At 37.3% G+C, this 27,590-nt stretch overlaps 1 protein-coding gene across 2 annotated transcripts in view; it reads left to right on the top strand.

The window, feature by feature from the left end:
• The window catches only part of LOC137250389 (type-1 angiotensin II receptor-associated protein), a 91,037-nt gene extending 74,665 nt beyond the window's left edge, over positions 1-16,372 (top strand). For both annotated transcript variants that reach the window (XM_067783082.1, XM_067783081.1), the window contains 2 exons: positions 12,294-12,363; positions 12,493-16,372. In XM_067783082.1, the coding sequence (XP_067639183.1) occupies positions 12,294-12,363; positions 12,493-12,707 (285 nt within the window). In that variant the 3' untranslated portion in view covers positions 12,708-16,372. The remainder of the gene's footprint in view (positions 1-12,293; positions 12,364-12,492) is intronic.
• Positions 16,373-27,590: the final 11,218 nt, after the last annotated feature.

Raw genomic sequence — 27,590 nt, 5'->3', positions numbered from 1 at the left:
CTCTAGAATGTTTGTACGATATGGGTATCAAACGAAAGGTGTTACTGAGCATTTTAAGAGGGAGTGGACACTAGGTCTATAGGTGGACGCCTTTTCGAGATATCGCCATTAGGGTGGGCCAGGGGTTACTCTAGAATGTTTGTACGATATGGGTATCAAACGAAAGGTGTTACTAGCATTTTAAGAGAGAGGGGGCATTAGTTCTATAGGTGGACGCCTTTTCGAGATATCGCCATTAGGGTGGGACAGGGGTGACTCTGGTATGTTTTTGTACGATATGGATATCAAATTAAAGGTATTAATGAGGGTTTTAAAAGCGAGTGGCCCTTAGATGTATATGTGAAGGCGTTCTCGTGATATCCACCAAAATGTGGACCAGGTGATCCAGAAAATCATCTGTCGGGTACTGCTAATTTATTTATATATGCAATACCACTAACAGTATTCCTGGCAAGATTCCAAGGGCTGTTGATTTCGCCTTGTAGAACTTTTTCATTTTCTTCTACTTAATATGGTAGGTGTCACACCCATTTTACAAAGATTTTTCCAAAGTTATATTTTGCGTCAACAAACCAATCCAGTTACCATGTTTCATCCCTTTTTTCGTATTTGGTATAGAATTATGGCATTTTTTTCATTTTTCGTAATTTTCGATATCGATAAAGTGGGCGTGGTTATGGCCAGATTTCGCCCATTTTTTATACCAAGAAAAAGTGAGCTCAGGTAAGTACGTGGGCTAAGTTTAGTAAAGATATATCGGATTTTGCTCAAGTTATTGTGTTAATGGCCGAGCGGAAGGACAGACGGTGGACTGTGTATAAAAACTGGGCGTGGCTTCCACCGATTTCGCCCATTTTCACAGAGAACAGTTACCGTCATAGAATCTATGCTCCTACCAAATTTGAGAAGGATTGGTAAATTTTTGTTCGACTTATGGCAATAAAAGTATTCTAGACAAACTAAATGAAAATGGGCGGAGCCACGCCCATTTTGAAATTTTCTTTTATTTTTGTATTTTGTTGCATCATATCATTACTGGAGTTGAATTTTGACTTAATTTACTTATATACAGTAAAGATATTAAATTTTTTGTTAAAATTTGAATTTAAAAAATTTTTTTTTTAAAAAGCGGGCGTGTTCTTAATCCAATTTTGCTAATTTTTATTTAGCACATATAGAGTAATAGTAGTAACGTTCCTGCCAAATTTCATCATGATATCTTCAACGACTGCCAAATTACAGCTTGCAAAACTTTTAAATTACCTTCTTGTAAAAGTGGGCGGGGCCACGCCCATTGTCCAAAATCTTACTAATTTTCTATTCTGCGTCATAGCGTCAACCCATCTACCAAGTTTCGTCGCTTTATCTGTCTTTTGTAATGAGTTATCGCACTTTTTCGGTTTTTCGAAATTTTCGATATCGAAAAAGTGGGCGTGGTTATAGTCCGATTTCGTTCATTTTAAATAGCGATCTGAGATGAGTGCTCAGGAACCTACATACCAAATTTCATCAAGATACCTCAAAATTTACTCAAGTTATCGTGTTAACGGACGGACGGACGGACGGACGGACATGGCTCAATCAAATTTTTTTTCGATCCTGATTATTTTGATATATGGAAGTCTATATCTATCTCGATTCCTTTATATATGTACAACCAACCGTTATCCAATCAAACTTAATATACTCTGTGAGCTCCGCTCAACTGAGTATAAAAAATTATTAGAAATTAGCGTTTTTACAACCCTTTTAAAACCAAGGCATCACTGTGATGCATTTGCATGTCGTAAACATATTTGTGTGGGTTTTTTATTCAACCGTTTTAAAAAATGAAGGTATCACTGTGACACAATTGCAGATCGTAAAATTGCTTGTGTTGTTTTTTTAAGCCACCACAAGACACAGCAGGTAGAATTGAAATTACCATTTCATTCTTATTACCTCGTCTCGTAGACCATATATAACGCAACAGTTTTTGTGAATGCATTAAGTCGTTGTGAAGAACTCAAAGTGTGAAGTGCTAATTTCAGATAAAAAAATATTTCAAAAAAAATAATAAGTGAAGTGACCATTCCAAATCAAAAAGTTTACAATGAATCCACCATCCTCTACACCGCAAGATGAAGCAACTACATCAACAACCATCGAAAACCCAATGAGTCATATACCCAAGCATGATGTTACTGTTTTTGGTGTGTCTACTGATTAACCTGATCTTAATTTACCAACCCATCTGGATATCTTGAGATATTATTTTTACTTAAGCGAACGTGCTAAAACAGAACAAAAAAAGTTTTCCCATAAATCATTCACTATTCAAGTACAAGATAAGTTGATTGGAATTTGGGAAAAACTTGGTATGGAAATAATGCTGAAAAAAAGTGTATTTAATAAATTGAATAAATTGCTTGACAAGTATCAAGAAGAGAAGAAACAACACCCAACAATTTACAGAGTATGTAAAATCTCTAGAAACAATTTTTTACATTGGAACATGTAAATGCGATTTGAAGGCAGCTCCATGTGCATGCGGCTGGGTTCCCGAACGCCTCAAAGAGTTCATGCACGATCAACATAATCAGGGAAGACTAACAATGGATGCATTTATGATGGAAACTGAAGAGCAAGGAGCAACGTCTATGTCATCAATGCCAACATACCAACATCCCGATGATTCAACATACGCACCGCCACCGGTTCAAGAAGATATGGATAGAACCACAAGTTCACAATACACAGAGCGATACGATTGTTTTAACTTTGCCATGGTATGTGACAGATTTGATGTGCCTGACAGAGTAGCATCAGCATTGGGAACCGCTCTTTTGCAAGATTTTAAAATTAAGGATAAATCGAAAGTTCGCAGAGAAAAAGAGAAATGCAGACAAGAAGTGCTTCGCAAACGGTTAGATGATACCAATTTGTTAGCGTTTTCATTCGATGGCAGAAAAGATGATACTTTAACGATAGATAAAATTGATGAGAAGTATCATACTAGGATGGTAAAAGAACCTCATCTTGTTATTTTGAGAGAACCCAATTCTGAATTGATTGGTTACGTAAGACTGGAACATGAAACCGCTGAATACAAAACAACCAAATTAAATGGTTTTTTCAACGATAAAAATATATCACTGGATGCATTAATTGGAATATGCACTGACGGTGATCCAACAAACACTGGTCCACACGGTGGAATTATACGATGATTCGAATTGCTGTTAAAAAGGCCATTGTATTGGTTCGTTTGCCTTCTACTCTTCAACGAACTTCCGTTTCGGCATTTGTTTGAAGCTTTGGATAAATCAAGCAGCACTGGACCAAGATCGGCAACCGGAAAACTGAGCCGTCAAATCGAAACTTGTGAAACTCTTCCGGTAAGTTATTGCTATCACTCATTTATTATAATTTTCAACCATTTTTAATTATTTTATTGTTATATATTTTCAGGTGGTGGACGGCTTCCAGAAAATTGAGTTGCAAAATATGCCCCCTGCTCCAGAAAAAATTGAATTTTCCACCGATTCGAAGTACTTATACGACACGGCCCATGCAATTTCTAGCGGCGTGGTTTCGGTGGCTCACCAAGGCCGCTAGATTATTGCGATTATATGTGACAACGGAAAATCCAGATGCAAATTTAAGAATTCTGGTTGAATTTATAATTAAATGTTATGTGCCAATGTACTTCAATATCAAGTATTACAGCTCTGTCGTGTACGGCAGTGCATTATTTTTCATGTTCATTGGTTGGTCACGATTTCTAGAACCTCGTTTACGCAAAATTGTCAATCAAGTAATTAAAGATAATTCATATTATGCGCATTCGGAAAATATCTTGTTATCAATATTGTTTGATGATAGCAAAGAAAAGCGCAACTGTGCCATCAAGAAAATTCTACGCTATCGAACCGATGTTGACGAGTTTATAGAAAACCAGATATAAACTTTAATTGCACAAGTTATACGGAAATGATCAATTTGAATGATATAAATATCGTATTTGAACCACCATTCACGCGAAGCATTCCGTACGATACATTGAAAGAATATTTAAATCAAGATGATCCACCGTTTAATGATCCAAAAATTCCATCACACATACAAGGAACGGAACGACATGTTCAATTGCTAGCTAGCGTTTCGAAATGGGTTATACCGGAAAATGTAGAGGCTGTTATGGCGACGACATTAGAGAGCCCTGCGAAATTGCCCAGACTTGAAAGAAAAAAGACTTCAAACAATAATTTTTTTTAGTTTCCTTTCTATAACTCACTTAAATTAATTTTTTCATTTATATATGTTCTGACTAAATAAATTTCTTAAGAGAAAAAATAGATATTATTATAAATAAATAATAAATATTATTATAAATAAATAAATAAAAATAAAGAAAAAATATAGCCATTTAGCTGATTTTTTCATGTAAAGTGCAAAACCGGCGATTTTTTGAAATGTTTGTATGGTGAACCCCCAGGGGGGTTCCAGGGGGTGTGCCACTGGCATCGGTGGGTCGGGCCTCCAAAGTTAGTGGGGGTCGGTCGTACATTTTGACTCGATTGGAGCACTCTAAATGGGTCAAAGAGGGATTTTTCAAAATTCGACCCAAATTGGGGGATACCAGAATTCATTTAGAGGTATGGTTCCTTTGGCAAAGTTTCTTATTTTGATCCCTAGAATACGATTTTCACAGAGCAATGAGCGATTTTTAAATCGACCGCCCTAATATACATATTAAGTTTGTCACGAAGGGGAAGTGAAAGACCCACCAATAAGTATACCGAAATTATGAGGTTGAAGATCTGCGTTGATTTAGTCATGTCCATTTGTCCGTCTGTCTGTTTGAACGCATACTTATCCTTCAATTTTTGAGATATCTTCATGAAATTTTGTCAGCAGGTATATTTTGATAACGGATAAGACATATGTCGTAACCGAGCGGACCGGACCACTATAGCATATATCACCTATACAACCGATTTTTCAAGTTGGTGTTTTAAAGGTTATTTTGTAATATCTTTGTCGATTTTCTCGGTTAGACGCTCCAAATTTCACCAAATGCATAGGTAAAGGGCATACATTGTTTGTTTCAACAGATGAAGGGGACATCCATTGATTTGTTACAGACAGGTGGGTTAAAACTTGATCTCCTTTGATGCTCCCAGTTTGTATCAGTTATACCGAAACAAAATAACCGGCGTGAGAAAAGGCCAAAATCGCCTGGACAGCTAAGGGTTAAGTTATTATGATTAATAGTGAGTAAATGACAATTAATAAATTTCATAGGCAACGCGAGACCTAGCTTTTAGTTGCTTTACAATTCTAGACCCTGTAAATAAGAAAAAAAAACAAAACAAAGATAATTTGTTAACCATCGGTTTGGAATTCGAACCCTAAAATTCCGTATGACAATGATGTATCGATCACTAACCGCAAAAAGAACTTAAAAAAAATAAAAAATAAAAAAATGTAAACGGCTAATTGCAATCTAGAGCAGGAATGAGCCTATTTTCTTCTCCTAAATCAGTTTCAGTGCCAGCGAGTGCTTGGTGAGACGTTTGTGTGTTTTGGGGTGTTATGGGAGTAAAAAATACATTGGAAATATCGTACGCTTCGTCTCAAACGATATTCATCGCAAGAAGCACTGATGAACTGATACGAAACATTCATTCTCTCTCAATTCGTTTCCAGGAATGGGTCTTGAAACATCAGATGGCTATAGAGTTGCCTAAAATACGCCAAAAAACTCCAAGAAATCGTTGGGTTTCATTATTTTCAAATAAATCAGCTAGTAAGCTGATCAAAACTTATTAAAATTTATAAAAAAGGCAAAGTGTTGTAGAAATATTTTGTGGTAGATAAGTGAAAAAATATGAAATAATATACTTCGATTGCTTTGCTTTGCTTTGTTACTCTGGCACCGCCATAGGATAAGAATGAATGGAATGTCGCAACGCTCCACAAAAACATGGCCTTTATCCATCCAATTTACATCATTGCGAAGACTAAAAAGCTGACTTTTTCACCAATCGAAAGTTGCTACCAAAACCCGATTCGTGTGCAGCCCTTCGATGAAAGGTGTTATCACTGGTGAAAAAGAGTTATTTTTTTCTACGGATTTGTAATCCTGACCTTTTTGATATCCCATTTGACAATCTTGAGTAAATTTTCGGTGAAAATCATGAATTAAACCTTCACCACGTAAAATACCCCAAAGTTATTCTGAAATTCCCAAATTTGATTTTGAGGATGTTGGTATCTATGTCCTATATTATAAGAGCCTCCTGCGATTTACAACCAGATTGACTGAATTTTTGTATGTGTGCGTGTCGGGTATTTGGCGCTTGCCCCGCGACTATCAAATAAAAAGCCATCAATCAACATTTGCATTGAGAAACCGTAGCGTTCGGTCGTGAATATGTCGTCATCGGATGATGACTTTTTTTACTTGCAACTACAGCAGTTTTATTAAATAATAAAAAAATTAATAAAAATTTTATTAAATAATAATAAAAGCTTTACATTCCATAAAGCTGGTAAACATTGATAATTTTCAATGAATTTTAATATGAATTGCTGTTCTTCCGCGCACTTGTTCATTTTGAATGTCGATACAAACTAAATACAACACTGCGTTTTGTCACTCACATCCCGCGACTATCAAATAAGCAAGCGTCAAATGAAAAAATTAAAAATGTTTGATTTTCATCAACGTGTAGCCGACAACAAATACGTGTGTCACAAAGCCACCCGACTGCACTAACAAACACAAAATTCAGTCAATCTGGTTGTAAATCGCAGGAGGCTCATACCAGGTCATCAGTGGCAGGAAGGTTGCGGAAACACTAAAAAAATGAAAAGAAAATATTCTTTCTCAACCTCGAAAACCAATTCCCAAACTGTGTTGCAATAGTACGAAATCAAAAACATACATTTTTTGGCGAGAAATACGAGGAACGGAATAACCATAGACTGAAGTCGACTTTATGTTAAACAGCACATTATTGACATTCATTTCCCCTTCACATACATTTAATTATATGCAAGCCGATTCATTTTGCAATATATACATAAAAGTATTTAAAAAAGTATTTTTAAAGTAGTAGCATTAGAGGAAGTAGTAGTAGAAAAACGTACTAACGCACGTTTCGTATACAATCGTGGGAAAATGAAACCCTTTTCAGACTAGTTGGCAGTGTTGCCGTGAGCCTTTACCAGTTTTATTATAAACATAACTGCTTTCGTTTATAAATTTCAAACTTATCTAGGAAATTTTTACTCAATTGGGTCATGCCGCAATCCTCAGTGACAACACCTAGGTGAAAAGTCTTAGAATCTAACACAACGATGTACCAAATTTCATTCAAAATTTCAGTCATTTCCGCGATAGTGGATATACAAAGAGATATGAATATTAGTGTGAGGTGGAAAACCTAAGTGGCAATCCTACTTATAAATTTCTCTATTAAAATGCGGAGTGAAATACGTTTGATACCATATTGGCATATATCATGTCATTTTTTTTTCAATTTTAAATAGGTAACAACCTTTTAAAAACACCCTCAGTGGCAACACTTAGGTATACAGTCTTAGGGCCGGTTTTTCAGTAGTTGGTTTAGCTAAGCTTAAACTAAGTTTGCTTAAACTCTAGTCAAATTTAAACTCCAGTTAAACTACTGAGAAGTTTTTCAGTCACAGTTTAAGGCCGCCTTTCGGGAGGCTTTTTTGTGCGGCAGCATTGGTTTTTTATTATCTAGATAATTTGTAGATACGGAAGCAGCTAGATTTTGTTAACCCAACAAACATGGAAAAGATATTTCTCCAGCGAAATATATCTAGTTCCGGTCGTGATATCCAACATCATTATTTTATTATTTTTAAATCAGATAGTTTTCTAGTTGATATCCAACTTCATTCCCCAATCACTATCCAACCTTTGAGAAATTTTGTAAAATGTATAGTTCTCGAGTTGATCTCATTATCAAATTATTATCCAACCTTTGACAGATTTTGTTAATGAACATTTCCCAAATGAATACCCAAAACATTTTTCCAGTTGATATCCTACATTGGATATCGAGTTGAAAAAAAAATGTGCAAGATGGTACCACCAAAACCAGCAGCTGTTTATTGTGAGAAATAAACACCTGGTTGATAGCAGTAATGAAGCGTAATTAATCAAAAATAAATTATATATATTTTATTAAAAAAAAAAAATAAAATAAAAAAAACATTCCACACAATTAGGATTAAACAACATACAGAGTGTATGCACCTAATAGAGAATAAGAAGGAATAACAACAAAAAGGCAATTCTTAGAGACCAATTGCAAAGCGAGCAGCGTGGCATTCATATGGCTGAGTAGTTAACGGCATCTGCCTTTACACCAGTATGAAGTATGAATGTTGGAGATTCGAGTTCAATACTTAGCTCCTGAGAAGCTAGCTGATGAAGAAGTGAAATTCAGAAACATGTCTTAGTAACCTTCGCCGTTTGTAAACCTTGCAATTTTTCTTTAATATCAATAATTTTATTTTATTTTCGTGAAAATACTGTGGTATGGAATCTAACATTCGAGTCCAGTTAGAGAACCACAAGTTGGGAATAAAATTTTTTCACCTTAATTAATATCTTTTTTGTTTTATAAAAAATTCCCTCTTTTGGTGAGTACGCTATGTGTTTCGAATTGAGCCACTGTTTCGAAACAACTGAGATTTTAGAAGTACACTTACGGTAAAAAAAAAATTCAAGGAAACTGTTTTCCCTGTTACGGTGTTTCTACAGTCACTACAGCTGCGTAACTAAACTTTTTAGTTATTGTGGTTAATATCGATAATTCCTTAACTAATTATGTGGTATTTAAAGGCGATAAAGTTAGAAAGTCCCTAGCAGTTTGCGTAAAATCAACTATATTTCATATAAGTAATAATTTTCTTCTTGAAGGAAGCATTAATATAATTGTCTAAAAAGAACAAATCAGGCAAAATATGGAAAGCGTCAGCGGAGAACATTATAATGAATTATCCCTAAGGAAATTCTTAACGAAATATATTGAATAGGTTACTTTATTCACACGTTATCAAAGTGGACGACCACGAAAGGCCACTGAACACGTTAATAGAAATATAGTCAGGATAGCTCCTCTGAATATATTTAAAATTGTTCCAGAAACTTTCGCGGAATAGAAGGATAGTATAAACATGAAAACTATAATATTGTTGGTCCGCCGTCAGTTGAGATAAAATAATTAGAGGGTCCCTGACTAGAATAAAACCAGCTTCTTATCATAAAAATCCATCCTCCCAACTAAGCTGGTTCTGCGAAAAAAGAAACTGGCCTCATAGCGACTGAGGACGAGTCATATTCTCTGAATAGCGCAAAATAAATAAATTCAATTCGGCCTTGTAATGCGTGGTTAGCCCCAAAAATACAAAAATATGGATTCACAGCTGCATTCAGATTACTGTGCTCGATTAGCACCCAATTCTTGGTGAGATGCCGTCTTGAATGCTGTCAATGTAGGCGGCGGAGCTAGTTTAACTCCCCATTAAAAAAATCTAAGCAACTCTCACGGCGTTTAATGCGTTCCACTCGATTATATAGGAGAATCCTTCACTGTTGTCTTAACGCAGTTTTGACTCAATCTTCCTGATTTTTGGGACTTACTACGCATCGCGAACCTTAACTGAATAAAATTTATTTTGCGCTCATAAAAGAATATGAAACATAGCCAATCGTTCCCTGTCCAATTTATGTTTTTGTAATACCAGTTAGCGTGCGGGATCGCGTTTTTGTGGTGGAAAAAGGGTCTTTTTTTTTTAGCCATGGGCCATCAAATTATTATTTCTCAAGAGACACTGTGACGTTGCTATTGTAGTTTTCATGTTTATATTATCATTCAATTCCGCAGAAGTTTCTGGAGCAGTTTTAAATGTATTCAGAAGAGCCATGATGACGATATTCCTATCAACGCGTACATTGGCCTTTCGTGCTCGTCCACTTCGAAAATGAGAGGATAAAGTCACCTATTTAATATATTTCGTCCATAATCTTTTTAAGAATAATTCACTGTAATATACTCCGCCTACTATTTCTATATTTTGCGTGATTTGTCCTTCGTAAACAATTACATCAATTTTTTCTTCAAAGGTTAAAACTATTACTTTTATGAAACATTGTTGCTTTTACGCAAACTGCTTGGAACTTTCTAGCTTTTTCTCCTTAAGATACCATCTAATGAGTTCAGGAATCGTCGATGTTTATCACAATAACTAAAAAGTTTCATTACGTAGCTGTAATGACCGTAGAAACGATGTAACAGGGAACACATTGTCGTCGGTTTTTTATGCCTAGTTCTCAAAATGAGCTCTAATGGTACTCAAGCACAAATGCTTGTTGGGCATATTCGACGTCATTTCGAACGAACGTAAATAACTGATAGGTTAACTAGAGTTTAACCCCTCCAGATTGGCCGCTTAAGCTTAGCTTAAACTTCAGTTAAAGTGGACTGAAAAACTGCAGAATAAGGTTAAGCGTAGTTTGACTCACAAACTGAGTTTAACTTGTACTGAAAAACCAGGCCTTAGAATGAGATACACTATCTGTGTGCCATTCAAATCGGTTAAGCCGTTTCCGAGATCGTTCCGGATATACAGACTATTTTATATTTGTTTAAAGTAATAAGATTCGTTTTTCAATTCTAAATCCCAATTTATGTTTTTGTACTCAGCGTGCTTTGCGCACAGAGTATATTAACTTTGATTGGATAACGGTTGGTTATACAGGTATAAAGGTATCGAGATAGATATAGACTTCCATATATCAAAATCATCAGTGTCGAAAAAAAATTTGATTGAGCCATGTCCGTCTGTCCGTCCGCCTGTCCGTTAGCACGATAACTTGAGTAAATATTGAAATATCTTCACCAAATTACACGGTACACATGGTACACGAGCTTATCTGGACCAAGAATAGATTGGTATTGAAAATAAGCGAAATCGGATGATAACCACGCCCACTTTTTATATATATAACATTTTGGAAAACACAAAAAAACTGATTATTTAGTAAATAATACACCTAGAATGTTGAAATTTTGACTTGTGGACTGATATTGAGACTCGTGATAAAAAATTAATTGTTTTTTTAAATCTGCGTGGCACCGCCCACTTGTGACAAAATCAATTTTACAAATATCATTAATCATAAATCAAAAATCGTTAAACCTATCGTAACAAAATTCGGCAGAGAGATTGCCTTTACTATAAGGAATGCTTTGAAGAAAAATTAACGAAATCGGTTAAGGACCATGTCCACTTTTATATAAAAGATTTTTAAAAGGGTCGTGGACGAATAAAATAAGCTATATCTTTGCAAAAAAAGAGCTTTATATCAATGGTATTTCATTCCCCAAGTGGATTTATAACAATAAATAGGAAAAACTTCAAATTTAAAAAAATGGGTGTGGCACCGCCCCTTTTATGACTAAGCAATTTTCTGTTTCGGGAGCCATAGCTCGGAAGAAAAATTAACGGATCCTAATAAAATTTAGTGCACATATTTTCCTTATAGCAGGAAATATTTCTAGTAAAAATTGACGAGATTGGTTAAAGACCACGCCTACTTTTATATAAAACAAGTTTAAAAGGGTCGTAGACTAGAATAATAAGCTATAATTTAGCAAAAAATTGTTTTGAATCAATGATATTTCACTTATCAAATTTTATTGTAAGAGGAAATCGGCACATTTTTTTTAAACGGGCGGTGCCACGTGTTATGTAGAAAAGTAATTTATCTGAAATGAAATGTACAATTGAAGCTCACGCTGAGTATATAATGTTCGGTTACACCCGAACTTAGACACCTTGACTTGTTTTCTATTTATTATCTTTTACCTAAAATATTTACCAAATCTGAAACGTGTTTAAGTATTTGTTATATTAGGTGCTATATAAATATGCAATTAAAGTAGCATAAACAATTTTATTTTTTGTTTTTTTGATTGGCCCAATGCAAAATTTGTTGTTACCCGACTAGAAAATAACCTAACATCCAATAGACCAACATCTAGTACATATATTTCAATTCTCTTATTCATAAAAAATAAAATTGGTTTATAAAGGTCCTACAAATGGAAATTTGTATGCAAATGTAATTTTAAAAAAGGTCTATAAACCTTTTCTAGTTTTATGAATAAGAGGGTAAGTATTTTATAGTAAATTAAAGGCATTTTTATTTATCATTCATCGTATCCACTTTCATTCTAATTTTTTCAATTTCCCTTTAATTACAGGCGCTCGTCATTAACGCTTCAAGCATATTCTTTGATTTAATAAGCATAATAGTCTATTTCGATTTTATGAGTAAGTTTATTGTACACCAAATGTTCCTTGCTTTAAATGCAAACATAGAACATACATACACATCACATTACGTGTGATAAACTCAGTTTAACTTTTTAAATAATTTTAAGTATATGATTCTTTTTACAGATGGCTGGGCGGTTGCTTTCTCTATTTTCAATCTTATTATACGACCGTTTACAATAATTTTATTATATCGTGAGTTCACCTCACGTGGTGGCAGTTTACAAACTGGCTCTGTTTTTCCAACGACACAACAACGCACATATCAGGATATAGATCGACCAACACAACCAACGCCAACAAATTCTCAACCTGGGCCAAATGTTGCGAGTATCTTCTAAATAATGATAATAACAAAACGTATTTAAAATAACGTGGATGAGAGATAACGATGTGCTCGCTCTAACTAAATCAAGTCAATAAATTTCTTTAATACTATTATTATTATTATTAAAAATATTATTAATACAAATATATTGTACATAAATTTCGAAATTTTTTAAAATTAAAATTTTTCCATGTATCATTTTGTTTGTTTATGTATAAAAAAAAATTAAGTTAAACATTACACCACCCGAAATAATTATAAGGGACAAGGGCGAATTATAGTCTTAGCAAAATAGCCCGTTTCAATCGGAGACTATGCATATTGAGAAATATATAAAACAAGAAAAAAACAACAATATTATGAATCTAAAATAAACTTTATACATATTTTATTCAGTTAAGTTAACTTTCATTAAAATTTCAAAGGAAATTGCTATGCGGTACAAACAAATAAAATTTCACTTTTATTTTGTTTAACTATACATATAATGAATGGATTTATTACTTTATATAATAACGGACGCAATTCTACGTCGCATTGAGTTTATTAAAGTTTTTAGTGGTCAATCGAGGTCAATCTTCGCACATTCTTCCTGAATAGCCTTTTTTAGCTGGAGCAAGGTGTCAAATTGGCGTTCATTCTTGTACCCCACAAATTTTCCACAGCATTTAGGTCTGGACTTAATGCAGGCCAACGTAATAAGGAAATATTTTTTGAAGTAAAAAAGGATTTCGTATGGCTGAATCTATGAATAGGGGCTATGTCCTGTTGAAACGTCCACGATTCACCTTGTTTTTCCTCTTCGATGTTGTTGTTGTTGTTGTTGTTGTTGTAGCGATGCTCAATAATACTTCATCCAGCAGCTCTACGCATCGCCCAGAATTCAATTTGTGCGAAATGAAGCAAATTGGCGATTTCCCATTAAAGCTGAAAGCAGTCCATATCATGAGGGAGCCACCTTGAAAATTGTGCGAGTAGCGGGTTTGATGTGGAGCTCGAAGAACTTTTGATTACCATCCGGACCACCGAGGTTGAACTTCTTCTCGCCGCTGAATATAACGGGTTGCCATTGCTCATTCGAAAACTTGTGTAAGTTTCAGCATATTCTAATCTCTGGATTATGCCTTTGCAGTAACTCAGGTTTGGCAAGTCGTTTTCGGTATCTGAGGTTAGAATCCTTACTAAAAATTTGTTATATTCTTCTCGTTGTCACGTTGAGAGATAGCTCACATCTAATTTCTTAGGCTTATATTGCTATTCTCACTTAGTCCTCTCATCCACTTTTGGTTTGTGCAGTACCCCTTGGTATTTTTCAAAAAGCTGTGTATCAAGTTTTTACCTCTATTCGGTTTTGTTGCTAGTTCACGTATTGTAGCGTCCGAGTCTCTGTAATTCCATTTTATCGTCCGATTCTGTTTATTAAACTGCGTTCATTTACTGTGAAAAATTAATTATTTGTGCGATGGACTGAAAAATTAATTAATTGTGTGCAAAACAGCCGCCCTTTATGGGATGAGCACATAAAAGCATAAACGCAAGCGTATTTTTGCGAAAAAGTAAAATATAAGAAAAAAAGCTGCCGGCTAATAATCGGTTGTAATTTTAGCACCAGCCTGGCCGATTTCATCAGCTGATTGCAATTTTTCGTTTTATCGGGGGCTGTGTAAGCGTACCCTAAGGCGCCTGAAATTAAGCCGTCAACGACGAGACAAATTTATACTGTGGCGAGTATTAGCAGCATATAACCTTACATAAAATACAGATTAGTGATTCGAACGATAATAAATATATGTAGTTTAAATAAACTTAACAAAACGCCGTAACACAGACGTTCGTGTCTCCGTTATTAAGCACAACTCGTTTTGTAACGAGTTATTTAACCACTGCCTTCTTCAATAATTGCCGCTAGATGGGTCTCTTTGGGCGCCTAGCCTAGAGAGTTACAAACATACAAGTGAAGCTAATATAAGCGTTTTAAAAAAAGACGTAGCATTATCGAGAATTTCATAAGATTCGTAAGATTGCTAACAAGGAGCTACGTAAAAAAACTGTACATTTGGACGAATTATCCCAATTTTAGTTACAAAACTGACATCTAATACGTACAATGTACATTACGTAAGCAAAAAAAAAAAAATTTAGCTATATTGGGGCTCTGATAAACCAACGGAAACCACACAAAAGCCATTAAAAAAGTTAAAAGATAGGAGTACAGTATCGATAAAAATGGACAAAACTTGAAGTCGGATATCTCCAGAAATGTTCGGTTACTGATGTGAATATGTATCAAGTAACTGTTAGCACTTTATGGGTATCTTTTTTTAATTTGCAGAACTTTTTCTAAATCAGTCCTTAGGTTGAAATTCGATTCCAGCACATATCCTTTCTCCAGCAAGCGGGATTTTTCGATGTCAAACGTTATTCACCTTAGATATAATTACATTCGCGCAGTGGTGTAGAGGTACTGTGTTGGGCTTGGCCTCCGACTCAAGTGACGGTACAACTGACATCGAATTACTTTAAAATATTTTTCTAAATTGGGGGCAGCCATCGTTAGGCAATCCCTTCGAGTGTTTATATGAAATGCTTTTCGGAAATATTCAACTGCCCTCCCATATGCTGTTCGGAAAAAAGCGACACAAGACAAATTCAAATAGAGCATTGGCCTTAACCACTTCGGAGGTCCACCTAACCAAAATGTTATTATGATTACAACTACATTCAATATACAGCCCATTCCCGAAAACAATAATCATTGATTCTCCCTTCCTCATCGAAATTGGCCCCTTTAACTGTTTGGACTATGTTTGATCCCAAAACTTAACGCAATGACAGTGTCGTTTTACTTGATATATTAGTTAAATTTAAATATATAAAAGTTTAATAATTTTGTTTTCTGCAGCCAAAATTTGCATTTCTCGGTTTACGCATAAGTTTACATAAAAAAAACAAATCTTCCCTATTTGTGTTTGTTTGGTTTAATGGTGTGTTCAATTTATACTTATTATTAGGAATTCATGAGCTGAATTGAAAGCATTTAATGGCGTTCTAGAATATCAAAAATTGTTAAATTTTTGGGCTAAATACGAGCAAAGTCGAACGGAGAAGTTCGCTGCAACTAAAAAGTTTGTGCAAATTATTGATTAGTCCATTGTATGTGTATATTTTTTATATGTTATATTGAAAATATAAGTATGTAATTAGAAACATTATAGAATGGAAAGAAAAACCTTCCAAAAATGTACCTATTAAAAAAAAAAGTTAACAACAAAAAAAAAAAAAAGAAATCAACAACTAACATAAAACAAACCAATTTCTCTTTGCTATGCACGTACTGTTAGGTGAAGAAATCGCCTTGCAAGTTATCTATGTTCCATAAATTGTAAAATATCAATAAATACTAAAATAAACATATATATATAAATAAAAGAAAACTAAGCCATGGAAATGTAATGCTATAAATGTAATCATTAATGCAGGAATTATAAATGTCGCCAACTGTCAAAGATGAAGCTAACTCTGCGCTTTCTTATTTATAAAATCTTATAAATATATTTTTTTTGTATATGTATATTTACTCAGTTTATTTAATATGAGTGGATATGAATATTACAATATAAAATGTGTTGAGTTAATACTAAAGAATAAAAAAGAACGAAAAAGAATAAGCAAAACAGAGTTGCCAAAATGATAGTCAATTAATTCAGTGTGTGGCGTTACCACCTCGTTTCATACATAACATTTTTCCCTCTGCAGGAGTTAAGGTGAGAATGGAACTCTCGGTTTCCTTTGTCTGGTCGACCGCTGAGGGGCTGCCGGCGTTTCGCTTAGTTCCGGATCTCTTTCCGGTGTCGCCTGCCGTGCTGGTGTTGAATGCGATGGCGGTGTATCGTCCTGCATTATTGTCGTGTTGGGAGTAGAGAACCCTTCCAACTCTTCTTCTGATCCCAATGATATATTTCGTGGTGATTCTATGGGTGCTTCGACTTCTCCGTGGTTTTCTACTATACCCGATGCAGCTGTGCCGTTCTCTTTAGCTGCAACTCTCGTTTCATGATTATTCACTTCCGGTGTTGCTTTATCGGGCCCCGCGTGTGACTTCCATATTTGGTCTACATGTCTTTTTATCATTTTCCCATTGAATTGTATTTGATAGTGAAGATCCCCTAGACGGGCGTGTATTGTTCCTTTGAGCTACTTAGAAATTCGCGGGTTACCCGACAGGAAGTATACGTTTTGATTTACCTTGAACTCTCTTCCCTTTTTCTTGAGATGCATGTATTGTTTTTCCTCTACTTTTCCCGAGATTTCCTCTGGTCGAATCAAGTCCAATCGTGTTCGTAGCTGCCGCCCCATAAACAATAGTGCTGGCGAGGTGCCTGTTGTCGAATGTGGTGCATTTTTGTACTGTCTCAAGAACTATTCGTGGTACCCATTGCTTTCAATGCGTTCTTGACCGTCTGTACGCTTCGCTCTGCTTGTCCATTAGTTGCCGGGTGATACGGTGCTGAGTATTTGTGATATTTAACACCGACTGTAGTCAGGAAGTTGTTAAATTCCGCGGACGTGAAATTTGTTCCATTATCAGATACAACCGTTTGAGGAACGCCATAAGCCGCAAATACGTCGTCCAGCAAAGTAATTGTCGCGGCCGCCGTAATTGATTTAGTGATTTTCACCTCTAGCCACTTGCTATACGCATCCGAGATTATCAGTAGCATTGCTCCTTCGAACGGCCCCGCATAGTCAATATGAATGCGTTCCCACGGTCCCTTGGGATACTCCCAATGATGATCGCCACTTTTCCCGGGTTTGTTTGCCTGTTTTGCACATGATTCGCGTTTGTTCGCCATGTTCTCCATATCATTGTCAATGCCCGGCCAATATATGAATGAGCGGGCGATTCCTTTCATCTTGACAATTCCTAGGTGTGATGTGTGTAAATTGTCAAGCAGTTTGGTTCTGTACTTTGGTGGAACGACGACGCGATACTCGAACATCAAACATCCTGACGATAGCTTGTAACTCACTTCTGGGGACTTGCATCCTGTCCTCTTCAAGCATTGACCTGTTTCCAGCAGTTTAATTATTTTACCCAGTCGCTCGTCTTTTCTGGATTCGTTTGCAATTTTGTCGGATCTTAATGGTAATTGGTTGATTTGGCGAATCACAAAGTTGTCGAACTCGTCGTATTCGTCTGGATTTTCCGTATATGCCTGTCGCACCTGTCCCACCTGTAATGTTTGCTGTCGTAGAGGGTGGGCCCGTGAAAGATGGTCGGCGTTAGCGTTTGCCTTTGAATTTTTATACACCACTTCGAAATCAAATATACTCAGGAAGTCAGCGTAATTAGCCATTCTGCTAATGCAAAGTACTGGTAGAGATTTGTCTGGTTGTAAAATTTGTGACAACGGTTTATGATCTGTGATTAGCGTGAAATGACGCGCGTATAAATATTTGAAAAATTTCTGAACTGCCCATACTATTGCCAGTGCCTCTTTGTCCATCTGTGGATATCGCTGTTCTGCAGTATTCAGTGTTCGACTTGCGTATGCAATGGGTCGTTCAGTTCCGTTCTCTAAGCGATGTGATAGCACCGCTCCCAACCCTGTTTGACTCGCGTCCGTCGCTAGTAGAACCGGTAGTGCCGGGTTGTAGGGTATCAAGATTTGTGGAGAAACCAGCGCCTGTTTTAGATACTCAAAGGCTGAATTTTCCTCTTTGGACCAGTGAAATTTTTCGCTTTTCAGCATATCGCGCAATGGTCGCGCTCTCGTCGCCAGGTCTGGGATAAATGCACTATAGTAAGTAGCTTTTCCTAAAAACAGCTGTAGCTCCTCCACATTCGTTGGTTTGGGGCTATTCAGTACAGCTTCAATAGGTTTGTCAGATTTATGCACCCCCTGTGCGTCGATGCGATGGCCTAAAAACTCCACCGATGGAGTAGCAAAAACACACTTTGACTTATTTAAGCGTAGACCATTACATTTGATGCGATTTAGCGTTGTCGCCAAAACCCTCAGCAGCTCTTAAAAATTTTCCGCGAACACCAAGATGTCATCAAAGAAATTTAAAACGTTTGGCACTCCTTGCAGGAGCGTCTCCATTTTTCTTTGCCAAATAGCTGGAATATTTGCTGCCCCATATACCGCACGACTCGGTCGTACTAGTCCGTGTGTAGCTGTGTTTAATGTCAAAACATGTGCGAAATCATCGTCGATCGTAAGGTGTGTATATGCGTCGGTTATATCCAAGTGACAAAATATCGCCGCTTTTTTCATTTTATTGAACAAGTCTTCCGCTTTAGGAATCGGATGTTCGTCAATAATCATTCTTGGATTAACCGTTGGCTTGTAATTGCCAGTGATGCGAATATCTCCATTTTTTTCGCGACTACATGTGTTGCTGAAGCCCATTCCGAATGCTCTACTCTCACGTAAAAGCCAGACTGGATTTTGCGATCTATTTCCTTGGCATACGCCTCTCTCAATGCCATTGGTATTTCGCGTGCTCGTGCGAACACTGGTGTGGCTCCCGCCTTCAGCTTCACTATTGCAGGCGGCCCTCTCAACTTACCCGCTGTCGTGTCAAAGACTTCTTCGTAACTTGCAAGGAGATGTTGCAGCCATTCTCGTTGGTTTTCTGAAAGTTTAGGCGCGATTGAACTTATAGAGTTAATTTGCCTGGCTGACGAAAATAGCTCCGAAAAGTTAATTTCACGTGCGAATTGTGAGATCCATTCTCTGCCGCAAAGTATATCGAAATCTTCTTGGACAACATACAGATTCAAGCGCCGCTTAGTCCTCCCCATTGATGCGGTTACTACAACCCTACCCATGCAGTTCACTCTATGCCCCGTGTAGCTTGTAAATCGTCTATCTGTTTTTAATAATCTAAAATTCGGTTTTATAGTGCGAAGAGTTTTATAATTAATAATGGCGCATGGGGCACCCGGATCAAGCTCCATCTGTATTTGCTTTCCATCGATATTTACGTGAAGCATTTTTCTGTCTACTGCTTTACATACATTAATGCTGTTCAGCTGCTGAACTGGTTCGAGCTCATCCTCTGAAATCTGATCTAGTTTTGCCTTGCACACTTTTGCAATGTGGCCCAATTTTCCACACGAAAAACATTTGGAGCTACTGAATTTGCAGTCTTCTGCTGTGTTGGCCCCCACATCCGTAACAATTTGCGGATTTTTCTTTTGACTGGTTCGTATCCCAGTTTAAACGTTGGTTCACTTGGTTGTTCCCACTCTGTACACTTCAGATCTGTTGTTGCACTTTGTGTTAGTTCGATTGTGTGCGCAATTTCGTATGCCTCAGTAAAATTGTTTGGTTTTTTACTTATAACCTCATTGCAAATATAGCGTGACTCCACGCCATACAGTAACTGCTCTGTTAACATCCTATCCAAAAAGTCGCCATATTCACAATATGCAGCGCCCTTTTTTAAACGAAGTGCGTACTCGGCAATCGATTCGCCTTTTTCTTGCTTACTTTGTCTAAATTTGATACTTTCAGCATACTTGTTCCGTGAGCCATCAAAATGGCGAATTAACACGGTTTCAAGTATTTTTAGTGCGGCGTTCAGCTCTGCCCCCATATGCACGAGTACGAATTTGTGTTGTTCCTCTTCTGGAACTTTGCTCAGCTGTAAGGCCCGATCTACGTGTGTGAAAAAATCCTGCACTGAGGATTTGTCTTCTGACTTGTATTCTGCAATACTAAACGGTGGCGGTTTGGTTGCTGCCCGCTGATTTGCATTTGCCCCAGCACTGTGGGACGCCCCCTCTACAGCCACGCGAATTGCCCCTGCCAATGCATCCATCGCCCTCTTCAAATCTTCCGGTGTGAGGCTCATCTTTTTAATCCCAGTTTTGACACCACTTTTGTATATGTATATTTACTCAGTTTATTTAATATGAGTGGATATGAATATTACAATATAAAATGTGTTGAGTTAATACTAAAGAATAAAAAAGAACGAAAAAGAATAAGCAAAACAGAGTTGCCAAAATGATAGTCAATTAATTAAGTGTGTGGCGTTACCACTTCGTTTCATACATAACAATTTTATATTTTTCATATTGCTAATGATGTATAAGAAACGGCAAATTAAATTGCTTATATATGTGTGTATGCGATGACATGATCAAATTTGTGCAATAAAAAACTATATAAAAACCATTAAAACCATTGTGGATAAAACAAGTGTGATCATTGTACAGGTTTACAAGTATGATATGTTTGAGAAGGAAACAATTCCTTTCTCTTTCTAACACACCGCTGTTTGACACTTCGGTCAGCGTCAAACTCGCGTGGAACCCAGTGGAACATGAGGTTGACACTGAACGAAGTGGCAAAACTACCGGGGTTGCTGTCGTCGAAAGCCACGCATCGTTGCCGAAAAACGCACTTTCATAAACTTCAAAAAAGGAAAGTGGGAAGAATATAAATCTTTTACAGACAACCGCTTTGCTGCCCTCCCTATCCCGACTGATGCCCGGCAAGGGGAGCGTGCCTTCCGTAAGGTCATTGAATCCGCCTCGGCACGTTTCATTCCCGCCGGGAGAATTCCCGAAATCCGGCCCCACTTCCCGGCGGAGGCCGCAAACTTAGCGAGAGAACGTGACCTTATAAGACAGCTTGATCCAGGCGTCCCCCAAATAAGGGATATAAACCAACGTATCAGATTGCTTGTGGACGAACACAAGCGGGCGAAATGGGAGGAGCACCTAAGAGGTTGTAACCTCTCTACCGGTGTGGGTAAACTTTGGTCCACCGTAAAGTCCCTATCGAATCCGACTAAGCACAAAGACAAAGTTTCCATCGCCTTTGGCGACAAAGTTATGTCGGATGCGAAAAAATGTGCGAGCGCTTTCTGCCGTCAGTATATAATGCATCCTACGGTCGACAAAGATAGACGGAGAGCCAATAGACACGCACATAAACACAAATTCAGCGCGTCGCCAATCACCATCACCGCTAAAGAGGTTGAGGACGCCATTGGTCGCGCTAAACCATCCAAAGCAGTGGGCCCAGACGGCAAAGCCGAGCCGATGCTTAAAAGCCTAGGGAAAGAGGGTTTCAAATATTTAGCTCATGTCTTCAACCTGTCTCTTTCCACCTTTGTCATACCCGAGAAATAGAAAATGGCCAAGGTGGTCCCGCTAGTAAAGCCTGGGAAACCAGCTAACATAGGTGAGTCGTATCGTCCGATATCTCTCCTATCGCCAGTAGCAAAGACGCTTGAAGCCATTTTGCTCCCTTATTTCCAAGCAAATTTGCAGCTAGCCTCTCATCAGCATGGCTTCAGTAAACTCCATAGCACTACCACCGCGCTAAATGCCATTAGCACCCAGATAAATTGCGGTTTAAATCAATACCCCCACCATAGAACAATACTCGTAGCGCTAAACCTATCAAAAGCTTTTGATACGGTCAACAATGGCTCGTTACTGCAAGACCTGGAAGGGTCGACCCTTCCCCCATGTCTTAAAAGGTGGACCGCAAATTATCTGGGTGGTCGGCAGGCATCGGTGCAATTTAGAAACGAAACATCAAAACCAAGGAGAATTAAACAAGGGGTACAGGGTGGTGTCCTATCCCCACTTTTCTTTAATTTCTACATATCTAAGCTACCTTCACCACCGGAAGGAGTCACAATCGTTTCCTACGCCGATGACTGCACAATAATGGCCACAGGCCCAGGCCCAAAGATCGATGCGCTATGCAATAAAATAAACGGCCACCTCCCTGATCTCTCCAGTTTTTTCGCCTCGCGAAACCTGGCATTATCACGGACTAAATCTTCCGCGACCTTATTTACAACATGGACGTCCCAAATGTCGACCATTTTGAACATCCACGTCGATGGCACTACGCTACCGACTGTCCTACACCCCAAAATCTTGGATGTGACGTTTGATCAGGATCTACATTTTGGTGAGCACGCAGCCGCAATTGTTCCGAGAATCCAGAGCCGTAACAAAATCCTCAAATCCCTCGCTGGCAGTACCTGGGGAAAAGATAAAGAAACGCTCATGACTACATACGAAGCAATTAGCCAGCCGATTACGTGCTACGCGTCACCCATATGGTCGCGAAGCCTAAAAATTACCCACTGGAAGAAACTACAGGCCTGCCAAAATACTGCTCTCAGAATCGCAACGGGCTGTCTTCTTATGTCCCCAGAACACCATCTGCATAATGAGGCGAGAATACTCCCCAAACAGTTCCTGTTGAATACCCAGAAACCTGAGCATCCCAACAGACATCTGATTGATGAACCAGCACCGCCTAGGGGCTTAAGGAGTCATCCCCGTAAGCATTTTGAGGAAATACGGCACCTGAGAACCCAGCCGTATGAAGCGAAAAAACACAAGCAGGTCCTTGGTGAACTCCATAAATAGGCGTCGGACCTTTATGCCGGGAATTGCCCGGTGAATCCAGTACTTAAAGAAAAGTATCCAAAACTCGCGGAAGAGGAACGCATACTCCCCAGGGAAACGCGTGTCACTCTTGCTCAACTTCGTTCTGGATACTGTAACAGGTTAAACTCTTACCTATCCAGAATCAACCCCGACATACAAAATGTATGCCCCGCTTGCAATGTGTCCCCACATGACACCAACCATCTCTTTAATTGTAATGTGGAACCAACGCCTCTAACACCCCTTTCCTTATGGTCGACCCCTGTTGAAACGGCAAGTTTCCTTGGACCCCCGTTAGAGGATATTGATGACAATTTGTGATCGGTCGCGGCTGTTAGGTGGGGCGAAGCATTGCTACAACAACAACAACAACAACAACGCAGGGAAAAAAAAGGAGCGCAATAGCAGATATGGGTTGCTGTGATGGTAATTTTTTTTGACGAATTTAGTATGAAAATGTAAAGTGCACCTATATGGGCCCTACAGAAGATTATACAAAAGTCTTGAATTGGGGTATCTGCGGACGCGTAGTTATTCCAGTATTATAGAATACAAACACGGGTGCTAAGTTTTTCAACCCGTTCTAAAGTTCTCCGCGAAAAACAGTTTGAAACCGAGGTCGACTGTAATAACCCGTCCAAAAATGTGGAAAGAGAAATGAAAAGATGCGTTTTGTCCTATTATCAATAGTCCAAAGGCGAAAAAATTGGAAGCGAGGTAAAAACGTGTCCATTAATACCTCCCCCGACGGTTTTGGTCGTGCTTTAGCAATCGTTCCCGGTAATAAAGTATCACAATTTGTTAATTAAAATTGTCCAATACATATGGATTTTAAAGAGAGATGTTATTAAGTGCTCGTTTGAAGTAAATAAGTATATTTTTTTGTAATTTTACAATGAAAATGTTACACAGTTTTCGTTAGCAGCTGCTACACTTTTCCAGGACCTAAGAAGTACAACAGTGCCAAATAGCATCCACAAAAAAAAACGAACAAGAACAAGCATTTTATCAGGTGAGCGTGGCTGTGTATGTGCGTCTTGCTACATATCCTACTTGTAAACCTTGTGATAACTTCTGCATTATTGTAAATTTTACCAAGCAGCGCAACTAACAGCTGATCGGTGAAAATTCGCACATTCACACGCACAGTTCTCGACTCAGTTTCAAAAAAAAAACTTTAGATTATTTAACTCAAATTTTAAAGTGAGATAATCATTACGAATTTATGTATATACAATATATAAGGCGTTTTTGTTGTTATTAAAACAATAGTTTTATTTATATTAATGCTTTTATCATTTTTTTTTTAACTTTGAAAAAACTCCGAACACCGTTCCTTCATTATATGATATTCGACTGCCTAGTCCACTGCCTTCCACTCTATTCGCAACATAACCTCTATTTAAGCTGCCAAACTATATAGTAAACAATGTTCTGCATAGACGTTGAAGTGTGATAACTTCTGCATAGACGTCAAAATTACAAATAGAACCGATCACCTAATTTTGAATTGACTATCGTGGTCTCATTCTGTGTCTCTCTATCTCCCGGTGAAGATAGCCGGCAAAGACTTGCCTCTGGTAACTCTAACCCCTGGGCGAGCTAGACGTACACCTGCCTGTTTTCACATATAACTTGACTACAATGCAAGTTAATCATCATCAGAGCTTAACTCATTAAGTTATAACGAAGTAAACGCATCAGGATCCCAACGAAAGACGTTCGCATCTCAGTGCCATTGTTACAATATTCTGACACATCGACTAGGACTGCTGTTCGGCCAGAGGGCTGAACTTAGAATGTTATACTTAAGCGTGAAGTTTCGGGGAATTTTCAATCAACGTTACGCGTAGTAGGTTACACACCTGGGCTGAAGTGGGCGGCCTTAATATCAACTCTGTTAAGACTAAAAAAAACTCTTCAGTAAGAAAACCATAATACATAAAATTCGAATGCACTCGCTAGATGGCACTGAACTCTCCCTCTCAAGGAGAGTAAAGTACCTTGGCAGCGGAATTGACAACAAGCTTAACTGGAAACTCAATATTTATAGAAGGGCAGAGAAGACATAAAGTGCTTACTACTCGCCTAAGAGAATAGTTAGCATGAAATAGGGCCTAGGACCAAAACTTATGATGCGGCTCTACACAGCGGATATAAGCAGTGTTGTCACTTCTAAAATCTATTTAGTGGTAGATTTTCAAAAAAAAAGGGTGGTATATCTCCTAAAAATAGTGGTAGAATTTTCAAAAGCAAGAAAACCAATTTTTTCAAATTATTATTATTCAACCATTAAAACAATAGTGTACCTATACATGTGTGTCAACTAACCGATAAACGTCAAAACTACAAACAGCCTCGCTCATCTGATGCAAATATCAGGTCTAGAGTTGCATTTTTGGTACGTAAGAGTACTTCAAGCTGAGTTGCATTTGATAGTTTAATAAAACTTTGTAGTATTTACAGAAGAAATAGATGCATATATTTCCGCGGAAATAAGAATACTAGAAGATTTGTAGCCTGCAATAATGCGGAAACATGCGGAAAGCAAAATTTATTAAAATTGGAGTCAAAATATAAAGCGCCACACGTGTAACATGGAAAAATTTCACTTCTAAGGCTGTTTACACAAATGTATAAGGGCAAAATTATATAAACGCTTTGGTCGCTTCAAAGCAAAGATAACGTATGGCGTTTCATTGTTTCGTATGGCGTTGTCAAATCGTAGGCACGCAACCACAGCATTTATGTAAATTTTTCGATACTTCGTCCGACAAATGAATTAATGAATGCAACACAACCAAAGCATCTGTGTAAATCCGCCTTAATTTTTGAAGGTGTGAAAGTGTCCTGCAAATAAAATAGTTCTGTAAGTGCAAACAAATCAAACTTCTATATGACAGTACTTCATTTTCTATGTATTTTTCTTGTATTTTCTCTTATATTTTTTGTCGAGGGAGCCAATAAGGTTTCAGTACTGGTGTAAGTGTGTGAATATATTTAAAAAAACTAACGAAATACAAGAAAAATACAACGTAGTTCATTAAAAACAAACAAGCCAGTTTGTATTTCGATAGGGTTTTTTGACATTAGGCCATTTTTTCTGACAAATGAAAATTTAGTTTTTAGTTTCAAAATTTTGTGCATAAAAACACAACTAAATTCAAAGTGTAAATTGTATATGCAAATGAGTTTGCAATAAGTTTACATTTTTCAGTTTTTCATAGTTAAGGACAATTCCTAAGGACCACCAGATTTTTGTGTTATATAAATATAGTGAATTTGGGTACAGAAATTCAAATTAAAAAGTTGTCTCTGCCTTTTACACTTAAAGGAGTAACCCTCCGTAATAAATTAAACTTTTAATGAAAATCAATAACTCTGAACTGAACACTTTTCGCCATGATATAAAATTAAAATGCTGTGGAACAGCAGCAACACTTTTGTGACTACATAAACCCTGTTTCAATCTTTTACGTCTCTGCACAGAACCCTAATTGACCGTTTTCAACGGAAACAACAATTGCAATCCAGATTTTCCCGCTATGCTCACTTAAGCGAGTGCCTGTCAGAAAAAAGTCAACACACTTGTACTTGTACCAAAGAGGATAAATACAATAAGAGCCGTCACTCGTTATTTTTTAGGCATTTACTCGATGTATACTGAGAGGTAGTCGCTACTTTTTTTTTGGGCGAGATGTTTATAAATGTCTTCTATACATTTTCGTGTGGTATTTATCTTTATTTTTCCGACTGTATTTAACTAAATTATTTAATTCTCTTTCCAAAAATCACAGTTGCACAAGGGACCTACACGGCATGGATAAATGCGAGACAATTAAAAATGTCCCTCACAGAAAACTTTCGGCATCAATTTTTTCAATTTCCAGCGAAATACTCGCCAAAAAATAACGAGTGACGGCTCTTATTGTATTTATCAGGGATGCACCTTAACGTTAAGCTAATCGTTTATCAAAAAATTTCCACCGTTTCCGTTGAAACACTTCGAAATATTATCGATAAAGAAATTATCAAGATAAATTGTATCTCGTTTTTAACCGAAACGAAAAGCTTTCGTTAACGGTAAAAACGTTAACAAAAACGTGATACTTAAAGTTTGAATTGTGCTGGCAATGCTATAGCCATGGTGAAGCCAGTAAGGTGCTAACAGCGAGCGGACATACACACGAACTCCATGTAATTTGTTTGTGTAATTCGTTGGTGGTAATGTCAAAATACTCTGAGAAATGTTCGTACTGTCAAAATTCATGAGAAAAGTTGCAATCAGCTTGGCTAATGGCTTCACCTTTAATGACTCCGCCATCAATCAGCTTTGCCAGCATAGTTTGAAATTAATAATCAACATAAACGATTTGATTTCGTTTTGATATGGCAGAAAACGAAGCAAAATCACTTCGTTAATTTGACGTTCTTAACGTTAATAAACGAAACGAAATT

Source organism: Eurosta solidaginis, chromosome 4, assembly GCF_040869045.1.
Source record: "Eurosta solidaginis isolate ZX-2024a chromosome 4, ASM4086904v1, whole genome shotgun sequence".
NCBI lineage: Eukaryota > Metazoa > Arthropoda > Insecta > Diptera > Tephritidae > Eurosta > Eurosta solidaginis.
This window is presented reverse-complemented; position numbering and strand designations above follow the sequence as displayed.